Raw genomic sequence first — 17,380 nt, 5'->3', positions numbered from 1 at the left:
AGTCCTAAGCATCAGAACAGTCATATCTACAATGGCCCATTTCCCCTTTAATATTCAGCCTCTCCTCGCCGCTCGTTGTCCAGATGCATGAGACCTCACATCTTGTTGGGAATCGGTCGCATCACACAAAGTTTATAGAAATGTAATATGTGTGCATGCATGCAGAACTTGGGCAGTAGGCCCAAAGTTGGGCAGGGGCAAACCTCCGCTTTACGGGCACATTTATGTACAAGATTAGCATGAGTGTCTGGTATTTTTGGCAGTAACAGCAGCACAGTCCACATCCGTGATTCCCAACCTGCCAGGGGTGTCGGGGGCCCCAGACTCGGAATCACTCAGCTGACATTAGGTGTGTTCTCTAGGCAGCGCCTGCCAGGGGGTTGGAGCAGAGGCACTGCTCTGACCCCTGGGTCTAGTGTCCAGCGCAGCTCTCATTTATGTCAATGGGACTCCAGCCTGCAATTACAAAACAACTCTCATTGATTTTAATGACAGCTGTGCCTGCATTTACGAGTGCCGGCCACTACACTGGGGTCAGCAGTGCTTCTGCTCCAACCCCGGTGTACCCTGGCAGGCATTGCCTGGAGAACCCCTTTATGCTGGGTCCACAAAGTGTGGATTTGCCACAGAATTTCCATGCAGACCCTCTGCACGGAAATTCCACGGCATTTACAGTAGCAGCAAAGTGGATGAGATTTTGAAAATCTTTGTCCATGAGCTGCAGAAAAAAAACTGCACATAATTAGGCAGCATGTCACTTTTATAAAATGCTTCCACTGTGGAGTTCACCTCTTCTCAACGAGGGGGCGAATTCCACACAAATATACATGATAAAACCTACACCAAATCGCGTAGGTCTTGAGGAAGACTTTCTGCTGACGATCTGCTACTGAATGTCCCCTGCAGATATTCTGCAAGATATCAGCCCCATGTACACCAAACAAAAGGTTTTTCCATGGCAAAACCCACAAAAGGCAATAAATGCCATCGCCATGGGTTTTGACGCGAAAGTTGCTGCACTTCCACAGCCGGTTTCAGATGATGCCATGCTCCCCCACTCACCTCTGAAGTCATTGCGCTCTTGGCACTTCCTTCGACAGGCACCTGCTGGCCGCTAGTGAGCGCAGCACTGGTTAGATTACGCGGAAGTGGCCAGTGGCGATAACTAGAGGCTGATGGAGGGGCCCGGAATTGGAGGTAAAATCAAGTGTTGTGACAAGCCACGGCCCTCTTTGTTAGCAGTGCCCCATGGTTAAAAAATAAATAAAAAATTCCCCCAAGGCTGAAGAGGTTGGGAAACATTAGTCTACATCATTTTAGTGGAGCCCTGATGGACGTTCTTAAAGTCAACGGGAACCATCAGTTTTTGCTGGAATCCATTCAGCAAAATGCAAACCGCACAGCAGTCACGGCTGTTTTATGGCCCTTATATAAACAGGACGAATCATGGGCAAACGATACCTGACACTCATCCCCGCACATACTAGCTCCCGTGCACCTGCACAGGAGCTACTATCGTTAGCACTCAGCAGCGCGCTTGCAGGAGATTTCTCTTGCGCTCCCCCACCTCTCTCCATTGAGTTAACATAGCGGCCGTTTAGTACTGAACGGCCGCTATTTACACTGAACGATGAGCGATCTGCTCATTGTACATGCAGCATAAACTATGGACGATGAGCAGATCACTTATCGTTCAGTATTGAACGGGCGCTATGTTAAGGCAATGGAGAGGGGTGGGGGGTGGGGGAGAGCGAGGAGAGAAATCTCCTGCAGCCTCCCTGCCTCCTTGCTGGCCGCTCTGTGAGCGAGCCAGTGATACTAACTCCCATGCAACAGCACAGGAGTGCGGACACACAGGGACGAGTGTCGGGGGATTGTTTGCCCGACATTTGTCTCATAACTGGACCCTTAGAGGGAACAGGTGTCCAATAAAAACTATACACATAATTAGCTTCTTTGTCACTAAAGCAGAGACTGGCTAATATACGACGCCAACACCCCAAGGAGAAAAAGTAACACTTATTAAAAATATTATTTAATAAAAAGACAGACTTCAGTTGGCATTTCAGAGATACATTCTACACAATCAGATTAATCTGTCACCTCCAGCAATCCCGTCATCATATAAATATCAGTAATAGCAAAATGGCATTTGGATGATTTTTTTTTTAGGTGTAATTTTAAAGGGGTTATTTGAGTCAGCTTTTTTAAATTATCTTCCCTCACAGCAAAACCACCTATACGCCCCTCTCCCCTCGTGTCCAACGCCAACAGCATTTTGTTCTCTCCTGTAACACTGTGCTTATAAGCTGCTGCAGCCAATCATAGTCATCATACTGAGGTCTGTCATTGGCTGCAGCAGCTCAACTGCACACAGAGGACAGGGCTGTGGAGCAGTTTTGCTATGGGGCAAGAAAAAAAACCCCCAAAGAAAACAACCCTCTTAATACTAATGGAAGAAGTCATCAGATAAACTCAATTCCTTCATATTTAACGTTCCCAATCTTCGTCTCGGGTAGTAGGACCCGGCCGTCCAGAATAAAGACAGTGATGTATGTGGCCACTTCTCCGTTGTTTTCTTCTGATTTCAGAGCAACGATGATCTGGTCATCTGTGCCTGGGATGAACTTAAATGAGGAGAATCCATGGGTGGGATTTTGGGCCCCCACATGTGAAAGTTTTATATCGGAGAAGTCAGCAGAAGCTCGGAGGAGGATATTTGCACCACGTTGTTCGTCTTCTTTCTCACTGTACCTTTCCTTACTGGCGCGGCGTGGCAGGAAAAACCAGCTGTGCAGCGAGTCACTCCAAGCTGCGGACTCGTGGATCAAGTAACCTGGAATGTGGATGAAAAGGTAGACTGTATGGTAGTAAAGCCACAGACAACCGGTGAAAAAGATCACTTTGTATAGAAGATCAATACATCTTGCAACATTAAAAAAAAAAGTGAGAGACCAATACATAGGGCAACTTTTGTGGATTCACAACTGGCTGAGTGGTCGTACCCAAAGAGTGGTCATAAATGGCTGCACATCCAAGTGGAAGAATGTATCAAGTGGGGTACCACAAGGCTCTGTCCTGGGTCCAGTGTTGTTCAACAGTTTTATAAATGATCAAGAAGAGGGAATTGATGGAAAACTGATCAAATGTGCTGATGACACAAAGCTAGGAGGGATAGCTAATACTAGGGAAGAGAGAAAGAGTACCGTATATTCCGGTGTATAAGGCGACTGGGCATATAAGACGACGGGCGGTGGCTCCCGCGGCGGAGCTCCACCGCAGGATACCGCAATGCCCGTGGACAGGATATAGTGTCATTGCCCATCAGGAGTAGCACTAGCTTCCATGCCAGCACTACTTCTACCATTGCACAGACTGGGGAGAACAGCGCATGCATGACATCCAACCAGAAAAACGCACCAGTTGGGTGCATGCACATGTGCTGTTATGGACTGTGCAAGCACATTGCTGACTATGCTACTGCCATTTATGCATATCTGGCAAGACAATGAACGCTACATCAGCAGTGATATAGTGTACAATGCCCTAGCCAGAAATATTTCTGGACGCATGTATGCAACAAGGGCAAAACCTCAGAAAATGGTCTGATGCATCATCATGTGACAAGTTATCGGGCCTACATCAGGAAGCAAGATTGTCCAGGACGGCACATCATGAATATGGTTGTACTAATGTTCTAAAGGTACATTGTGCTAATGTTCTTTAACCCCCTAATGACGTGGCCCTTTATTTTCCATTTTCGTTTTTTCCTCCCCCCTTTAAAAAAATCGTAACTCCTTTATTTATCCATCGACGTCGCTGTATGAGGGCTTGTTTTTTGCACAACGAGTTGTATTTTTTAATGGTGCCATTTAATGTACCATATAATGTACTGAAAAACTTTCTAAGTGGAGTAAAATAAAAAAAAAACTACATTCCGCCATCTTTCAGTGCGTCTTGTTTCTACGGCGCACAAACTGCAACAAAAACGAGATGATAACTTTAATTCTATGGGTCAGTACAATTGCTAGGATATCAAACTTGCATAGTTTTTTTTTTTTTACTGTACTGCTTTTTTTTTTTACAAAGACATTAAATTTTTAAAATAATTTTCTGTCGCCATCTTCTGCGCGCATTAACCTTTTATTTTTCCGTCGACGTAGTTGTTCAAGAGCTCATTTTTCGGAATACATATGACTTTTTGATTGCTTTTTATTGCGTTTTTTCTGGGAGACAGGGTAACTGAAAAAGTGCATTCCTGGCGTTCTTTATTTTTTTATTCGGATGACGTTCACCATGTGTTGTAAATAATGTGCTACTTTGATAGATCGGACTTTTACGGATGCGGCGATACAAAATATGTATGTTTCTTTTTTATGATTTTGATTTTTTAATTACAGATATGGCAAAAGTGGGGTGATTTAAACTTTTATTACTTTTTTTTTTTTTTACAATTAATAAAACTTTATTAATCTTATTTTCCCTGGGGGACTACAACCAGCGATACTTTGATCACTCCTGCAGTATGACATAATGCTATAGCATTACGTCACACTGCGATTTGACAGCAGTCTATCAAGCCACCCCACGGGGATGGCTTGATAGGCAGTCTCCTAAGGCAGCCCTGGGGCCTTTCAGATGGCCCCCGACTGCCTTTACACCTGCACAGCTCCCCAGACCTCACCGCAGGTGGGCTGTACGGGATTTAAATGCCACTGTCAGAATTGCAGCTATTGCTCGAGGGTATCAGCTGTAATAAACAGCTGATGCTTGCTCTGTATGAAGAGAGGTTGCCCCACAACCTCTCTTCATACATACCCGGACGCTCCAGGACGTAAATATATGTCCTGGAGCGGGAAGGGGTTAAAGGGAATCTGTCATGTCCCTGAATCACCATAAACTAAGTTACAGTCATGTTTGGGGATGTGATAGGGAGTTGGGTAATGTATTTTTATACTCACCTGCTCTTTGGATCCAGCGGTGTCCACCTCTGAAGTTTGTGCTGGCACTGCAAGTCCGACTCTATTCACAATGAGAGCATGCATGGGACTTTGAAAAGAGTCAGATTTGCAGTGTCGGCGTGATCTTCAGAGAAGGACACCGCTGGATCCAAGGGCAGGTGAGTACAAAGAAATACCTCACTTGGCTCCCTGTCCCATCCCCTAACAGGGCCATAGCTTTGTTTCTAGTGCTGTTGGGATGTGACTGGCTCCCTTTAAAGTCGGACAACCCCTTTAATAAGTTTTTGATCTTTAAGTTTAGTTGTAGTGTAAGAGAATTGAGTCATTGTAAAGCTATTTGCCTTGCCAGGAAATAAATGTTTTCATGTGGTTAGTGTAGATCCCCTGTAGATACTGACTTACATATCAAGCCTCAGCTCCTCACTGGAGGGTCGCTTTAAATATTATTAAACATAGTGTTATAATTTTAACACAAAAAACACGCAAAAATATGATCTATTTAACGGTTTATTTGAAAAACAACAAAAATTGATGATTTCCATAAAAATTCTTCTTTTACAGACATAAATATAAAGATGTATTAGACATCAAGCAGGATAATCTGTCAGTCAGGAGGAGTTCAGTTCTTTCTCTCCCTCTGGGTTGTTGCTCTGGATCTTTTGTTGTCCATCTTCTGGGCTTTGGGTAACATTGATAGAAATAGGCCTTTCTTCAGCAGCGGGCAGCGCCAGTCTAGGAGCCTGAAAGCGGAGCTGGCCATCCTTGGACAGGGAGCACAGGATGTCCTCGGGGCTGACGTCCTGCGGGAGCTCAGCTTCTCTTCTCCACTCTCTATACTCGTGGAAATAGCCGCCATTCTCTGAAGACTTCTTGTCATGTTTTCCGGAGACAATGAGTCTCCTGCCTTCTGTTTTCACTGTCAGCTCCTCAGGAGTAAAGCCTTTGACTTCTAGGGTGAGATCAAAGTTCTCCTTCCCCTCTTTGTCTGTGGTGGAAGTGTTTCCATCAGAGTCCACAGAACTCCTGTTCAGATGGTCTCTCTGCTCCATGTCCCGGGCCAGAAGCTGGTTGACACAGTTCATTCTTCTCTCCATGCTCTTCATCATGTGCATCATGTCATCTTCCAGCAGGTCAGCCATGAGTCGTGTACCTGACCGGGGACTGAGGGCGGCCTCCCTGCAGACACACAGAGGGCTGTACGATGGCTGCAGGAGTCTCACAGGAAACATCTTGAGTTGATGCTGCTGAAGCTTCTTGTCTTGGTTGAGTTGGAGACAATGTCTCAGCGTCTGCTTTCTTGCTGCTCAGTTCTGCAGGCCGTCCCAGCTCAGCTTCTTATATACTCATTGCTGTGTGTTCTGGTGTCTTCCTGACACTTCCATGTGCTCTCCGTATATGGAGTGTAAGGGAGGGGACTGGCATACAAACACTGAATCATACATGAGGGCAGAGGAGGTGCCGGCAACTTCCAGCATGGACAAGAAAAGTGAGGTGGCAGGGGGGGCGAGGAGGAGAGTGACTGCTGGAGAGTTCTACATCATTCACGCTTGTGCTCGTTATGGCACTTATGTTATTATGAAGGATATACATTACAGATCTTTAAGGCAGAGCCTGGAGAGGAGAATGCAGTGTGTCAGCCAGCTTCTGGCCAGCTTCAGACCATCTGAACAGGAGTTCTGTGGACTGTGACAAACTTTTCCAACACAGTCAAAGAGGGGAAGTATAACTTTGATCTCACCCTGGATGTCAGAAGCTGTACTTCTGAGGAGCTGACAGTGAAAACAGAAGGCATAATGAATAATATGTTTAATGATATTTAAGGCGACCCTCCAGTGAAGAGTTCAGGCGTGATATGTAAGACAGTACCTACATCTACACTAAACACATGAATACTCCTTTTTCCTGGTAAAGCAAAGCTTACAATGCCTAAATTCTCTTACACTACACCGAAATCTAAAAATGAAAAACGTCCTAAATGGGTTGTCACACTTTAAAGGGGACCTGTCACGTCCCAACGGCACCATAAACAAACACATGGTCCTGTTAACCTCGTTTTTCCATTTTTGTTTTTTCCTCTCGCCTTTTAAAAAAATCTTAGCCCTTGTATTTATCCATCGGCATAGCTGTATGAGTTATTTGCGGGACAAATTGTATTTTTCAAAAAGTACTATTTAATGTACCATATAATGGTAGCGCTTCCTGGAGGTGGGGATTTTTTAATCCCTGACCAGCAGAGATGCCTGAAGACAACTGCTGGGGACCGGGGAGAAGATGCGGCGGAGCTAATAGCGCTTCTTAGGTGATGTATATGGGTTTTTTTTCGAGGTAGGGGTTATATTTCAAGCCCTTACCTAAAAATTCTTGAACGTAGTGCTACAAAGCTGCGCGACTTTGTAGCACCACAAATGACTTTATAACAATACAAAATCGCAATATCACTGGGAGAAAACGCAGCGATATCGCATGGATCACCATTTTCTTGTGGCGATTTTGCGTCACCCATGTGAAACAAGCCTTAAAGGAGATGTCCCGCGCCGAAACGGGTTTTTTTTTTTTTAAACCCCCCCCCCGTTCGGCGCAAGACAACCCCGATGCAGGGGTTAAAAAAACCACCCGCACAGCGCTTACCTGAATCCCGGCGGTCCGGTGACTTCAATACTTACCGCTGAAGATGGCCGCCGGGATCCTCCGTCTTCGTGGACCGCAGCTCTTCTGTGCGGTCCACTGCCGATTCCAGCCTCCTGATTGGCTGGAATCGGCACGTGACGGGGCGGAGCTACACGGAGCCGCTCTCTGGCACGAGCGGCTCCATAGAAGACTGCTGAAGACCCGGACTGCGCAAGCGCGGCTAATTTGGCCATCGGAGGCCAAAAATTAGTCGGCTCCATGGGAACGAGGACGCCAGCAACGGAGCAGGTAAGTAAAAAACTTTTTATAACTTCTGTATGGCTCATAATTAATGCACAATGTACATTACAAAGTGCATTATTATGGCCATACAGAAGTGTATAGACCCACTTGCTGCCTCGGGACAACCCCTTTAAGGAGAATTTATATTATCCCCAATTATGTCATTCTTCATTGGGGTTTCCTACATAAATACAGTAGAGAAGAAGGAATTTAGTAAATTGGCCTTTTCCTCATCCACCTCCTCGATTACATCACATTCAGTTTTAAGATTCTAATTAGGTAATTGAAAGATTTCTTGGGTTATTTTTACTTTCTTTGGTAATTTCCTCTCTTTCAGTCTGTACTTTCTTTATTCGCCTTTTAAGCCACGCATATAAACAATGTTTGGAACGCCTCGTCACTACATTATTACTTTGGTCATTTAGATGTTGACTATTATTTTTTGCATCATTACAGTTACATAAACTATGTTGGTTTTCTCCTGTTTCTAACTTGTTTATCCCATTAAGTATATGTCTTTCACAGGACCTATTTAAGATGATAAATCCCCATATCCACCCATGGCAGCCTTAGAGATGTCCACTTTGTATATTTATATTTTTTTATCAGTTACTTCTTCTAAAACAACATAAGTGCCATAACGAGCACAAGCGTGAATGATGCAGAACTCTCCAGCAGTCACTTTACTCCTCGACCCCCTGCCACCTCACTTTTCTTGTCCATGCTGGAAGTTGCTGGCACCTCCTCTGCCCTCATGTATGATTCAGTGTTTGTATGCCAGTCCCCTCCCTTACACTCCATATACGGAGAGCACATGGAAGTGTCAGGAAGACACCAGAACACACAGCAATGAGTATATAAGAAGCTGAGCTGGGATGGCCTGCAGAACTGAGCAGCAAGAAAGCAGACGCTGACACATTGTCTCCAACTCAACCAAGACAAGAAGCTTCAGCAACATCAACTCAAGATGTTTCCTGTGAGACTCCTGCAGCCATCATACAGCCCTCTGTGTGTCTGCAGGGAGGCCGCCCTCAGTCCCTGGTCAGGTACACGACTCATGGTTGACCTGCTGGAAGATGACATGATGCACATGATGAAGAGCCTGGAGAGAAGAATGAACTGTGTCAACCAGCTTCTGGCCCGGGACATGGAGCAGAGAGACCATCTGAACAGGAGTTCTGTGGACTCTGACAGAAACACTTCCACCACAGACAAAGAGGGGAAGGAGAACTTTGATCTCACCCTGGAAGTCAGAGGCTTTACTCCTGAGGAGCTAACAGTGAAAACAGAAGGCAGGAGACTCATTGTCTCCGGAAAACATGACAAGAAGAAGACTTCAGAGAATGGCGGCTATTTCCACGAGTATAGAGAGTGGAGAAGAGAAGCTGAGCTTCCGCAGGACGTCAACCCTGAGGACATCCTGTGCTCCCTGTCCAAGGATGGCCAGCTCCGCTTTCAGGCTCCCAGACTGGCGCTGCCCGCTGCTGAAGAAAGGCCTATTTCTATCAGTGTTACCCAAAGCCCAGAAGATGGACAATAAAACCACCAAAAGATCCAGAGCAACAACCCAGAGGGAGAGAAAGAACTGAACTCCTCATGAATGCATGTGGACAGTTAATTTTTAATGTAAATTATAATGCATTATTTTGCAATCATATTTTTTTTCATTTTTCCAATAAACAGTTAAACATTTTATTTTGTCTTTATTGTTGGATTGATAAAAAAATAGATTTTTTTAGAGCATCAGAGTTAAAAGCTGCCACTATAAAGTGCTATTACTTAAAGGGATTATGACAAATTAAAAAGTCATCCCATATGCAAAAGATAAGGAATAACTTTGTGATCGCTGGGGTCCAATTTTCAAGACCTCTACCACGTGGTAACATAGTATGTTAGGCTGAAAGAAGACAATGTCCATCTAGCTCAGCCTGTTTTCCCTCTCCACCTTGGCTATCCAGAGGAAGGCAAAAAAAATAGTGAGGCAGAAGTCAATTTAGCCCATTTGGGGGGAAAAATTGCTTCACGACTTCATAATGGCTGTCAGAATAATTCCTGATTCAACGTCTGAAAGTTTCAGACGATTCAAAAACCCTGCTGGTTATTTAATGTCTCTATCCTGTAATATCGTAGCTCTCTAGAAAGACATCTAGTCCTTCTTAAACTCCTCTATGGATTTTGCCATCACCACAGGCAGAGAGTTCTACAGTCTCACTGCTTTTACAGTAAAGAACCCCTTTCAGTGTTGGTGATGAAACCTGCTTTCTTCAAGACATAGCGGATGTCATCTTGTTACCGTCACAGTCCTGGGTATAAACAGATCATGGAAGAGATCCTTGTATCGTCCCCTTATGTATTTATACATAGTTATTTGGTCGCCCCGTAACCATTTTTTTCCCAGGGTAGATAATCCCAATTGTAAGGACTCATTCACACGGCTGTAAGAGCGTTTCAGACGCGTAAATATGCTACATATTTATACAACTTTAAATCGCTTACGCCCGCATATTTTGTCCGCTCCTGCAGCTTCTTGTGTGTCCAAATACACTGTGTGCAAAAATGCACAGAAGGCCCCATGTACGAATGTGCAGATTTCCTGCATATTTGCCTCGGCCCATTTTCTATAATGGCCTAATACGGTGCATAATATGCGCCAAAATAGGGCACGCTGCATATTTTTTCACGAGATCAAATACTGAGTGAAAAAGTGCGCTCACGTGAACCAACCCATTGACATCAATGGGTTGTAATAGCTGTGTATTACACACGCAAAAACTGCGCTTGTGATACGCTGAGCAAATATGATTGTGTGAAGGAGTCCTAATTGTTGGTTCAGGGTGTAGAGGAGGCACCTGAACCAATGATGAGAGAGGGATGTGACCCAGACTACTTCACATTAGGCAGTGTAGTTAACTTGTTGTCACATTTAGTGGCCCAGAGTTAGTGGGGCCCCTCCAGAATGTTCTATATTTGTCTCGTGTCAATGTCTTGTTTGTGGAGTACAAACCGTGGGAGCCGCCGCCCTGGAGCAGGAGCCGGCAGATGGATCTCCGACAGTCAGACTATCTGACAGACATGCTGCGATTTGCCGAGCCGCGAGCGGCGAATCACAATGATTCTCCGCTCGTGGACAGGGCGGCTGCGTTCTCCATAGCAATGCTATGGAGAGCTTTCACTGCATTCCCCGCGGCCGGATTATCACCGCGGGGAACGCAATGCAAACTCGCCCGTGGACAGGCAGCCTAATTTATGTGTATTGTAGGAGAGTAGAAAGCAATTTATGTGTTTTGGATGTTTGCAGCCATGAATGGGTTAATGTCTGGAAATGTATCATTTTGTCCTGTGTGCATTATAAAAGAAGGGTCACATGTCTATGAGAGAAAGAGAAACAGAAGGAGAGAATCAGGAGACATGGAAGAGTCAGAGAGGTAGTCTGCTGTTCCCGCCAGGGCCTAGCACTTCAAAGAGACTACCTATGACCTCCATTTGTAGAGAGAGTGAAAGCCCGGACATGATGGGAATGCATGGGTGTACTGCACCGATACCGCATGAATTCGGAGGAATGGAAAACCACTGCTAAGCGAGAAGAACGTATGATAGGAGAGAGAGAGAGTTTACCGGGAGAGAAATCTTACAGATAACTTAGACTGTAGATTATACAGATACGTCAAGAATCCCCCCTGCTGCACCACTGCAATTTGCTTCTGTACAAAGACTGTTTATTTGGATATAATTTCAAGAGTTTAAGTAAAAAAAACCCGAATCGACCATTCCCAGGTCTCGTTCCGAAAATACCCTGTGTGTGGACTACTTTATTACATCTGAGAGATCCGCAGCAGAGGACGGAACGGTGGCGTCACGAGTAACAATTAGATTACAGGTAACCGCCAGTTACTACCCCTGTGATCTCCCCCAGCAGTGCTGTGATCGAGTCCTGAGCTACCCCTAGGGGAGGAGATACTAGAGTCCCGTGACAAGGTTTTTCTCTACGCTGATGACTCCTCGGCTATGGGCCCGCTCCTCGGACTCTGCACACAGATCACTGTCCTAACAGAGCTTAACTTAAAAAGCAAACAAGGAGCAACATCTGAGGATCGGTAGGTACAATTATGGCGCTTTTACACGGGACGACAATCGGCTAAATGACAGCACAAGCGCTGACATCACCACTAAGCTCGTTAGTGCTTGTGCATAGCGTTTAGACAGACTAGACAGACAGTGGCGCTGGATCACAGGCTTTTTGCTTAGCGCTTCACCTTCTATGTGAAGTGCTGAGCGGGGAGCATTTACACGGAACGAGAAGCTAACGATAATGACTTGTGAACACATGGTGAGGGATCCTTGAATGATTATTGCTCAAATTTGTTCGTTTGAATGAATTTTGAGCAAAAATTGTGAAGTGTAAATGGGCCATAAAGTTAGCATCACACGAGTGTATGAGCATTTGGGCGCATAGGAGTGCAGCATTTTTACGGAATAAGCAATGCTTTATTTGCATGCACATCGGTGTACCTAAGTGTATTTTTTCTGTGCCCGTGTGACGCCAGCCTAAGGCCTCTTTCACAGGCGTTGTGATTTTTGGCTGCATCACGGTTGAAAATCGCATGAACGGGAGAAAGTGATAACCAAGTCACGGTTAAATCTCCTGTTTTCTCGCCTGCTCACATGGCCAGGCTGCGGCGTATATACAAGTACTATCTTTTCTGGACGTGCGTAAAAGCGGGCAGAATGTGCACCATATCTGTTCTATTTTATGGCTGGCCGATTTAACGCACCGTAAAACTGCCGATCTGAACAAATGCATTGGAATCTTATGCTTTAGATCAGGGGTGTCAAACTCATTTTTACCGAGGGCCACATCAGCCTTATGGTTGCCTTCAAAGAGCCGATTCTAATTGTAACAGAGTAAAAGTAAACCCCACAGTGGCCCGATTGGTAATAAGGTCCTCCATAGTGGCCAGTGGCGCACACCATTCTGCGCATACACACACACCATTCTGCGCATACACCCGCACACCATTCTGCGCATACACCCGCACACCATTCTGCGCATACACCTGCACACCATTCTGTGCATACACCCGCACACCATTCTGCGCATACACCCGCACACCATTCTGCGCATACACCCGCACACCATTCTGCGCATAAACCCGCACACTATTCTGCGCATACACACGCACAGACGCATTCAGCGCATACACACACACAGACACATTCAGTGCATACACACGCACAGACGCATTCAGCGCATACACACGCACAGACGCATTCAGCGCATACACACGCACAGACGCATTCTGCGCATACACCCGCACACCATTCTGCACATACACCCGCACACTATTCTGCGCATACACACGCACAGACGCATTCTGCGCATACACACGCACAGCATTCTGCGCATACACACGCACACCATTCTGCGCATACACATGCACAGACGCATTCTGCGCATACACACGCACAGACGCATTCTGCGCATACACACGCACACCATTCTGCGCATACACACGCACACCATTCTGCGCATACACACACACACCATTCTGCGCATATACGTACAGACACACACACACACATATATAGACACAAACACAGATATATACACACACACACACACACATATATATATATACACAGACACACACACATATATAAATAAATATATATATATACATATATATATACATACACACATACACACATATATACTGTATATATACATATATATATATATATATATATATATATATATATAGACACACACGCATATATATATACAGACACACACACATATATATATATATATATATATATACAAACACACACACATATATATATATATATATATATATATATACAGACACACACACATATATATATATATATACAGACACACACACATATATATATATATATATACACAGACAGACAGACACACACACACATATATATATACACACAGACACACACACACACATATATATATATATATATATATATACATACACACACATATATACAGACACACACACACATACATATACGGATCTCAGTGCTGTAGAGCTGGCTGCCTATTTCAAAAAGAAAATTGATGACATCCGTCAGGAAATAACTTTCCAATCCCAGACTTGCCCTGACCCTAGTCTTGTCAGCACTGCATCTAGCTCCTGCTCACTGTCTGTACTCAGACCAGCGACAGAGGAAGAAGTCTCCAAACTTCTCTTCTCTGCTCGCCCCACCACCTGCGCTAGCGACCCTTTCCCCTCACACCTCCTTCGATCCCTCTCCCCAGTGGTCATCTCCCATCTCACCACTATATTCAACCTCTCTCTGACCTCTGGCATCTTTCCCTCTTCTTTCAAACACGCCATCATATCCCCACTGCTAAAGAAGCCGACTCTTGACGCGACTGACGTTGCCAATTACCGACCCATCTCAAACCTCCCCTTTATCTCCAAACTACTAGAACGGCTGGTTTATTCCCTCCTTGTAAGCTATCTATCAGAGAACTCTCTCCTCGACCCCCTACAGTCTGGCTTCCGACCCCAACACTCGACAGAAACTGCCCTTACAAGGGTATCAAACGACCTACTGACAGCCAAATCGAGGGGCGACTATTCCCTACTGATCCTCCTCAACCTCTCCGCAGCATTTGACACTGTCGACCACAAACTCCTCCTCAGTATGCTTCGCTCCATCGGCCTAAAGGACACCGCTCTCTCCTGGTTCTCCTCCTACCTATCTGACCGCTCCTTCAGTGTCTCCTTTGCTGGTTCTACCTCTCCTTCCCCTTGCTGTTGGGGTCCCGCAAGGCTCGGTCCTTGGCCCCCTCCTTTTCTCTATTTACACAGCCCCTGTTGGACAAACCATCAGGAGATTTGGCCTCCAATACCACCTGTATGCTGATGACACCCAGCTATACACCTCTTCCCGTGACATCTCTGCACCTTTACTCCAAAACATCACCAACTGTCTGTCCGCTGTCTCTAACACCATGTCCTCTCTCTACCTAAAACTAAACCTCTCTAGAACTGACTTATTGGTGTTTCCTCCTTCCACTAACCGACCTCATCCTGACATCTCCATCTCAGTGTGTGGCGCCACGATAACTCCTAGACAACATGCCCGCTGCCCTGGGGTCATATTCGACTCCGATCTCTCATTTACCCCATACATCCAATCTGTGGCCCGAACCTGTCAGCTGAACCTCAAGAACATCGCAAGAATCCGTTCTTTTCTCACCATAGACACGCTGAAAACGCTTACTGTCGCCCTCATCCACTCTCAGCTCGATTATTGCTGATCGGCCTCCCCTGCACCAGACTCTACCCTCTCCAATCCATCCTGAATGTGGCAGCCAGGCTCATATTCCTGTCCAGCCGCTACTCGGACACCTCTGCCCTGTGCCAGTCACTGCACTGGCTGCCCGTTAAATACAGAATTCAATTTAAACTCACTACCCTAATCCACAAAGCCCTCCACAGTGCAGCGCCCCCCTATATTGCCTCCCTCATCTCAATCCATCACCCAGCCCGGGCTCTCCGCTCGGCAAACGAAACTAGACTGCACACCCCTCTAATTCGAACTTCTCACTCCCGCCTCCAAGACTTCTCCAGAGCAGCACCAGTCCTCTGGAACGCACTACCAAAGGATACCTGGGCAATCCAGGACTCGAAAAACTTCAGGCGTGCTCTAAAAACGCACCTCTTCAGGGAGGCATACCGCATTCTCTAAACAAACTCCTCTATACGCTGCCTGATAACATGCTCCCTGACCTACTGACTGCAATCCCTGCTAGCTGTCATAAACCGCTCCTGCAGTCATACCGATTCTGCCAAATATCTGACCATTGTCTGCGTATAGAATCCCTCACTCTCCACCTCGCCATACCGTGCACATCTCCAGCCATTTTACCTTCTGTAACACCCTATTGTATTATGTAAGCTCGTTGGAGCAGGACCCTCACCCCTATTGTTTCCACCAATTGATTACTATGTAACCGTGGTTCTGTAATTTTTTGTACTTTTGTCTTTCTGTATTCCCCCTGTCTATGTAAGCGCTGCGGAATATGTTGGCGCTATACAAATAAAGATTATTATTATTATATATACACAGACACACACACACGCATATATATATATATATATATATATATATTATATACAGACACACACACGCGCATATATATATATATACACACACACAGACACACACACAACGGATCCCACCCAGCAGCTGCTCCTCCTCAGCGTCGCTCTCCTCGCTGCAGAGATCATGTTCTCTGCAGTCATCTTCCCTCCTCCGCGGCTGTTGTCAGTCTGCTATCGGCACTCCTCTATTACTGTCTGCACTAGACAGAACAAGCCGAGAGAAGATCGCCTACTGACAGCAGCATGGAGGAGTGAGGGAACTTACTGCACAGCCGGCGGGCCACAGAAAATGAGGTGGCGGGCCGGATTCGTCCCGCGGGCCTTGTGTTTCACACCTGTGCCATAGTGTACTTTGTCACAGTTATAGACTAAAATGTATATACTTTAATGGAAAATTAAACTTAAAAACATGAATGGGCTCACACACATGCGTATCGCATGGAGGAACAAAACAACCACACAAAAACACAAAGGTCGCCTCTTCCTTATCTCAGGAAACTTATGGAGGCTAGAAAAATCAGTATTGATAAAGGACTCCTAATGTTATGTCCTCTATTTTTTATTTATATCACATAGGAGGTAGGAGGAAGGCTCTATCTGCTGTAGGGCGCCTGTAAGTATAATGCCCCCCGCAGAATATTTTAGGTAGGGAACCTCTTCCTAACAAAAATTCGCCCCTCTGTGATTACAATATAGCGCTTAGCGCATGACGAGATGGTTCAAATAGGAGAAACTCCAAGAGAACTAGACCCTTATGCGCAAGAATTACGGCGCAGACCAGGGTTATTCAATTGCAGTATGCTCGACTCTGCTCAACGCGTTTCCCCACACGAATGTGGTTCATCAGGAGCACATATATTTCGAAGAGAGAATAATAAATCAGGATGATAACTGATTCTGCTTTTTGTTGTTTTTTCGTGATGAATAGATATTTTAAAATATTAGAAGAGGGTGGCTTGGGAAAGCGCAATTTATGTGCTCGATCATATCAGAGCCACAGGCTTTATCCTTTTATTTATTTGTTTTTCTATTCTTGGGTGCTTTTAGGGATACTTTGGCGAATTAGATATCTGACATCTATTTGCAGGCTCTATTAGATAGCTCCTCTAATACCCTCACTGGGTTTTATGATAGAACTATTTGCTGTTCATGAGCTGCTGACTCTTGAAATTGGCTGCACCATCTGCAGCTAATACACCAAATAATCATCAAAAAAATCTCTAGGGCTTATTAGCCTTTTTGGGGCTGTTGCATTTATCTCTGCAACAGCTTCTTTTGCCTGCGGCAATCAATACCTAGTTCTGGGCAAGATCTACTTGTGGGCTTTTTGTGGTGAATCGCATTCAGCCCTAGCTG

At 45.3% G+C, this 17,380-nt stretch overlaps 3 protein-coding genes across 3 annotated transcripts in view; 1 reads left to right on the top strand and 2 right to left on the bottom strand.

Moving 5' to 3' along the window:
- Window positions 1–2,019: 2,019 nt before the first annotated feature.
- The window catches only part of CANT1 (calcium activated nucleotidase 1), a 68,982-nt gene continuing 53,621 nt past the window's right edge, over window positions 2,020–17,380 (bottom strand). The window contains exon 4 of the mRNA XM_066587868.1: window positions 2,020–2,836. Coding sequence (XP_066443965.1) covers window positions 2,466–2,836 — 371 coding nt within the window. The 3' untranslated portion in view covers window positions 2,020–2,465. The remainder of the gene's footprint in view (window positions 2,837–17,380) is intronic.
- LOC136587646 (heat shock protein 30C-like) lies at window positions 5,451–6,278 on the bottom strand. The gene has a single exon (XM_066586356.1). The coding sequence runs from the start codon at window positions 6,188–6,190 to the stop codon at window positions 5,570–5,572; it is 621 nt and encodes a 206-aa protein (XP_066442453.1). The 5' UTR covers window positions 6,191–6,278; the 3' UTR covers window positions 5,451–5,569.
- Window positions 8,692–9,511, top strand: LOC136587701 (heat shock protein 30C-like). The gene has a single exon (XM_066586428.1). It carries the CDS (start codon window positions 8,839–8,841, stop codon window positions 9,409–9,411), a length of 573 nt encoding a protein of 190 aa, XP_066442525.1. The 5' UTR covers window positions 8,692–8,838; the 3' UTR covers window positions 9,412–9,511.

This window comes from Eleutherodactylus coqui, chromosome 13 (genome assembly GCF_035609145.1).
Source record: "Eleutherodactylus coqui strain aEleCoq1 chromosome 13, aEleCoq1.hap1, whole genome shotgun sequence".
Taxonomy (NCBI): domain Eukaryota; kingdom Metazoa; phylum Chordata; class Amphibia; order Anura; family Eleutherodactylidae; genus Eleutherodactylus; species Eleutherodactylus coqui.
This window is presented reverse-complemented; position numbering and strand designations above follow the sequence as displayed.

Excerpts from the sequence above, each read along its gene's own strand:
- LOC136587646 (XM_066586356.1), bottom strand. The coding sequence starts at position 6,190 with ATGTTTCCTGTGAGACTCCTGCAGCCATCGTACAGCCCTCTGTGTGTC.
- LOC136587701 (XM_066586428.1), top strand. The coding sequence starts at position 8,839 with ATGTTTCCTGTGAGACTCCTGCAGCCATCATACAGCCCTCTGTGTGTC.